Consider the following 5,444-nt stretch of genomic DNA (forward strand, 5'->3'; position numbering starts at 1 on the left):
ACCACCTTTTTCCTACAGGTTTTCAAGAGAAGCCATCAATCCAGATTGTCCCTAAGTTCTCCTGATTTTAAAATGTTGGTTATTTCCATTTTTTTTTTTTTCCCCAAAACACTATGGGAATCAAACAAAACCGTCTGTGAACCAGTGGTAGCCCACAGGCCATCAGTTTTGGACTTGTGAAGACGCGTCTCTCCTACTGTATGAAAAGAAAATAGGCCCCAGAGAGGTGTAGATGTTTGCCAGAGGTGACACAGTCAAGATCAGAGCCCAGGTCCACTTGGGTTTGAGCGCCTTCTTCCTCTCTGTCTCTCCCTCCCCCCTCCTCCCCCCACCATCTTCTTGTCTCAGTCTGTCTGGATCTCTCTGTCTGTCTTGTTGATGTGTGTCTGTCTGCTCTGTATCCCTGTTTCTCTGCGTGCATCTCTCAGTCTCTGTCTCTCTCTCCGATTCTCTCGTATCTTTTTAATTGTGTGATTCCCTCAGTATTTCTCTCTTTGTCCCCTACACGAGTGTCCTCTTAGACAACAGACCTTCCGAGCTGGGTTCAGAAACGACCCCGCCCCAGCATCCCATCCGGACCGCGTGCGCCTCCGCAATCCTCCTCCCACCCCCGCCGCCCCGGCCTCAGGTTTCCGGAGGAGCTGGCAGGCGGGCGGGGTAGCCACGGGGCCCGCTGCCGTCAGCGCCCCTTCCAGGCGGCCGCGACCCCTCCCGGCTGACCTCACCCGCGCCGCCGCCTCACGCAGATATAAGCTGCGGCCCCGCCGAGAAGCGGGCAGCCGGCGCTTGGGGTCCTGAGAGCTCTCCTCGACTCCTGACCCACCGACTCCAGACCCCGAAACTCCGGATCGGAGCCAGGATCCCGGACCAGTCCCGCGGAATTCCCGCCGAGCAGGTAACCATCTCGTTCTTTCTCCTCAGCAGGCTATGTCCTGAGCCCGGGAAAGGGGGCCCTCTGCCCGTCCTCTGATGCGCCCCGCGGATAGCTCCCAGGAGGGGAACTGCGCTCCTACCCCCCGGTCCTCCAGGGCGCGGACCGGGACCCGATCGAGGCACGCTGGTGGCGTTCCCTCCCTGGCACGCAGATCCTGTCACCTGGAGCTCTCGCGCCACGCATATGAGGAAGGTTCGCATCCCACCCTTGCCGGGGAGTCAGCTGGAGGTGCGTGCTGGCACGCAGGGGCAGTGCTAGGCAGTCAGGGCGTCGGCGGGAGAACCTGTTAGAATTCGAATCCGGACTTTAAAAACATTTTTCACGGTGGAAAATTCTTAAAATCTCGGTTCCAGCGCTAGAAATGGGATTTTAGAGGTGGAGTTAATGTTGAAATTGGGATCATGGCAGTAGAATTAGATTCCTAGCCTAGCCATGGAACCTTAGCATTAGAAATATAAAGTCTGTATTACAATCGGAACGTTGAAGAAGGAGTGCTGTACTGAGAACGTTGTGCTGGGGACCTTGGGGAGCATTTTAGCGGGCGACGCAGAAATTAGCAACCCGGCCGTCGGGCCTGCGCTGCAATCTGGGTGGTTACACTCCTGGCGAGAGTCAGCCCGCGCTGGCTTCCCATCTCCGGGTACCACGGAGCAGTGGCGGTGGCGACGGAGCTCCCACGACCTCCTGGCTCACGCAGGCAGAGCTAGGCGTGAGCAGGCTCTCCAAGCACCCCTCCTTGACAGATCCTCCCGCGGTCCTCACCTCGCCCCGCCTTAAGGTGGCAGGTGGTCGGTCTTGCTCCCAGGAAGGTATTTGAACGGTTGGTTCCCTCGACCTCAGGGATCGGCTGGGACAGGAAAGGGGAGCGAGGGGCACTTAGGTTCTCTCTCTGTCCTCCTGACTCCAGACACCGCGATGCCCGGCCCTTGGTTTCTGCTTGCCATGGCTTTGACCCTAACCCTGACCAGTGTCCCTGGCGGCCATGCCCAGCTGGAGGTGGCCCAGCAGGAGGGGGCTATTGCCGCAGAACACCCAGGCCTGGACGACCTCTTGCGCCAGGCAGAGCACCTCCTCCTCAGGGAAGAACTCCAGCGGCTGAGAGAGGACCAGGGCGATAGTGAATCAGGTGAGCAGCTGGATTGCTCTGGGCTCGGGGAGGAGAGGAGGGCACCCGGGAGGGTAAGGGGAAACCTGGCCCCAGAGGGGAGGGAGTGACTTTGTCATCCAGCCCCTAGTCTTTCAGAAGCTCAGAAACTCTCACTGGCCACACCCTACGCAGGTCTTAAGTTGACCCTTTCCTGGGATCAGATTCCACTTCCACCTCTGTTCTGGGAATATTTCAGAGAGCAGACCTTCAGTGGGAAAGATTCCGTGTCAGAGAGAGTCTGTGTTACTACTTACTGGGCACATGTGTGCCAGGCACTGTTCCAGGCACTTCAAACACCTTGTCACATGATTTGATCTTCCTAACCATCTCTTAGACAGTTGCTGGTATGACTCTCCCACACCCCTTTTTACACAGAAGAAAACTGAGGCTCTGACAGGTTCAGTGAGCTGCTTATGATCATATCGCTAGGAAGTGGCAGAGCTGGGATTGGAACCAGTGGCCATGCCCTTGACCATCTGTGTGAGTGTGTCTGTCTATGAAGCCTGAGAGGCAGGTCCAAGGCCAGGAATCTGGGTAAATGCTTTGGAAATCTGCCTTGCCTGAGAGGAAGGCTGGAGTGAGCACCCAGGGGTAGATCAGGGGGTCCCTCACTGGCTATTTCCTTCCCCAGAGTCCCAGACCTTTCAACCCAATTGGCTCTCCAAGCGTCAGCATCCAGGCAAAAGGGAGGAAGAGGCAGAAGGGAGGGTCGAAGAGGAAGAGGAAGAAGGAGGGGCTGTGGAACCCCACAAACGGCAGCACCCCGGCCGGCGGGAGGATGCAGCCCCATGGCCAGTGGAAGTAGCCCAGCAGAAGCGGCAGCACCCTGGCCGGCGCTCCCCCTGGCTCAGATACACTTTCACCAAGAGGCAGCACCCAGGCAGACGGCTGGTGGACCCCAAGGCCCAGAGAAGCTTGGAAGAGGAGGAGGAAGAGATGGAGGAGGATGGAGAGCTGATGCCTGAGAAACGCCAACATCCCGGAAAGAGGGCCCTGAGGAGCCCCTGCGGGCCCTGGGGATCCTGTGGTCAAGCCAGCCTTCTGCTGGGCCTCCTGGATGACCTGAGCAGGGGCCGGGGGGCTGAAGAGAAGCGGCAGCACCCTGGGCGGCGCGCAGCCTGGGCCAGGGAGCCCCTGCAGGAGTGAGGCCTGTTTGCTGTGAAGTCACTTTGGGATCTAAGAATGTCATGAACCCTGAATGCCCTACCCCTTTGTGACACCCCTCCCCTTTTCCTCCTCCTTAGATGCCTGGCCATATTCCTGCACTCCATGTATACACATGCATCAAACCCCTGGCCTCACCTGCCTATTTCCAGGACATGGGAAAGCCAGCCTATGAGTTAAAACCCTGTACGGCTGCACTTTGCACTGCTGGCAAGGGAGCGGATCCCAGAGTCCCTCTCCTCCCACCCTTGCAGGCCTCCTTAGCCCTGTTTGTGCATCCTTCTAAGGGATTCCCAGAGTGTGTGTGTTGGGGGGGTGCCTCTGGTGTGAGCAGCCATGGGGGTAGGGTGGGATTGAAACTATGATGTCCAAATCCAGCTTCCATCCCATGCCCATGGGATGTAAACTTCACGCCCCCAAACCCAGGATTGCTTGCTCCTCTTGGGCATCCTTCTGTGGGTGGGAAGAGCCCTGCCCCATGTGGGGCTGCATTCTGCTCAGGGGAGCACAGTTGTGGTACCGCGCTGTGTGGAGGCTGTGGGAATAAACACGAGCGGAACATGTAAACGTCACCCAGAAGTCATGGCTTATATCTAACCCTCTCAGCACCTTCCCCTTATTAATAACAGTCATCCTTGTGATAATAAAACCTGCATCCAGATCATCTCGGTGGTTGCAGTTGTGTCTCAGCCGGTGTGGGATTTCTTTTTTCTGCATTGAGAGGGCACAGGCCTGGAGCTCCCAGCTCTGCTGAGAAGGGAGCCAGGGACCTTGGGGATCAGAAGTCCTCTTCACTGTCCCCATCTGAGAACAAACTTGGCAGGTGGACAGAGGCTCTGGAGCCCATTTGGCACCTGGGGAAACAGGTCTGGGGAAGAAGAAGGGTTTTCCAGAAGATGCACACCTATGTGAGGCAGAGCCACAGGTCTGAGGGGCAGCTCACAATCCGACCTTGAATTTGTCTGATGGTGAGAGGGCTGGATTTGTAATCACCATCGTTCTGTGGCAGACTTGTGGATAACAATCTGTTATCCAGCAAGAACAATGAGGACAAAGGCCAGCCTGTGGTTGGGAACTCAAACCTGGGGCCTTCTGGGGCTGGGCAGGGAGGCAGGCAAGGTGCAGAATAAGAGGGAGTGGTGAAGACTTGGGCAGAAATGAAGAGGCCATCTGAAGATGCTTAAATCCAAAAACTTTAATATCATGTGAACCAAATAATAATAGTAATAACATGCACAACATATTATGTATTGATATGTATTATGATACGTATATTAATTCTTTTAATCCTCGCAATAATCCTGTGTTAGTATGATTATGCCAAATTTCTAATGAGGTTACCAAGGTACAGAAAGTTTAAGTAACCATCTGAGGCTGAATCTAGCCCATTCATTGCCAAGTTTGCTACCCCTGTTTGAACTAAACTCTGAAATTTCCTCAGGCCTTAGACTATGAATTAGACACCCTCTTTTTGGTGAGTGGATGGGCTATTTGGCTTTTCTGAAAAAGGCTTAAGGTCACCTTCTTGGGGAAGGAAAGCAGGGGCTGGAAGAGCGCCTGAGACCCAGCTCCTCTCCTAAGGGAGCCCCAGTTCAGGGGGGGTGGGATGGAGGGAGACTTGGGGTTTTATAAAACCCATTCACACCCAATATCTCACTCGTATTCCCAGCAGTCTGCTGAAAAATTGAGCATTTGATGGATTTTCCTATTTCCCTCACTTTCAGATGAGGCACCCATCAGTGCAGAGGTTAGGTGCCCCAAGGTGCCTGAAGGTAGAACCGGGCCAGCAAAGCCCTAGAAGAAAACCATCTGCTCACACAACCCTTCTGAAGGCAGATGCCCTAATAGAGGTGAAAGGCCCATTTAAAGAGCACTTCCTGGGTGCTCAGCACTTGCAGACCCTTTCTCATTCAATCCTATGGCTCCCCCAGTAGCTTGGCTCCCGTGTCCTTTTGAAGCTGACTTGCAGGTGAGTGTGGACAGGTGAAGTACTTGCCCAAGAATACACCTTACCTCTGCTCCTTCTAAATTTGCTTGGTATGAGGGTTGTTGTTACCTCCTTAGATATGGGCCCATTTGAAGGGTTTGAAGCCCACTCCCCCAGCAATTTAACGTTTTCCCTTCTGCCTCTGAGAGTGATCAGACCAGTATAGCATGATGGAAAGGGTCTGGGTGCTGGCTTCAGTCCTGGACAAATGA

At 54.9% G+C, this 5,444-nt stretch overlaps 1 protein-coding gene across 3 annotated transcripts; it reads left to right on the top strand.

The window, feature by feature from the left end:
* Nucleotides 1–777: 777 nt before the first annotated feature.
* Nucleotides 778–3,909, top strand: TRH (thyrotropin releasing hormone). Of its 3 annotated transcripts, XM_084986774.1 has the most exons (4): nt 778–895; nt 1,029–1,126; nt 1,842–2,060; nt 2,713–3,909. In XM_084986774.1, the coding sequence occupies exons 3-4, from the start codon at nt 1,850–1,852 to the stop codon at nt 3,225–3,227; spliced, it is 726 nt and encodes a 241-aa protein (XP_084842900.1). In that variant the 5' UTR covers nt 778–895; nt 1,029–1,126; nt 1,842–1,849; the 3' UTR covers nt 3,228–3,909.
* Nucleotides 3,910–5,444: the final 1,535 nt, after the last annotated feature.

The sequence above is a fragment of the Sus scrofa genome, chromosome 13 (genome assembly GCF_054392235.1).
Source record: "Sus scrofa isolate SSC_HxYL_T2T_F1_AM1 chromosome 13, Sscrofa_HxYL_maternal_Yorkshire_Landrace_v2.0, whole genome shotgun sequence".
NCBI classification, from domain to species: Eukaryota; Metazoa; Chordata; class Mammalia; order Artiodactyla; family Suidae; genus Sus; species Sus scrofa.

What these genes read in the sequence shown, in the direction of transcription:
- TRH (XM_084986774.1), top strand. Translation starts at nt 1,850, where the DNA reads ATGCCCGGCCCTTGGTTTCTGCTTGCCATGGCTTTGACCCTAACCCTG. An exon ending in CCAGGGCGATAGTGAATCAG is followed by an intron (nt 2,061 to 2,712) that starts GTGAGCAGCTGG and finishes TTCCTTCCCCAG; the next exon opens with AGTCCCAGACCTTTCAACCC.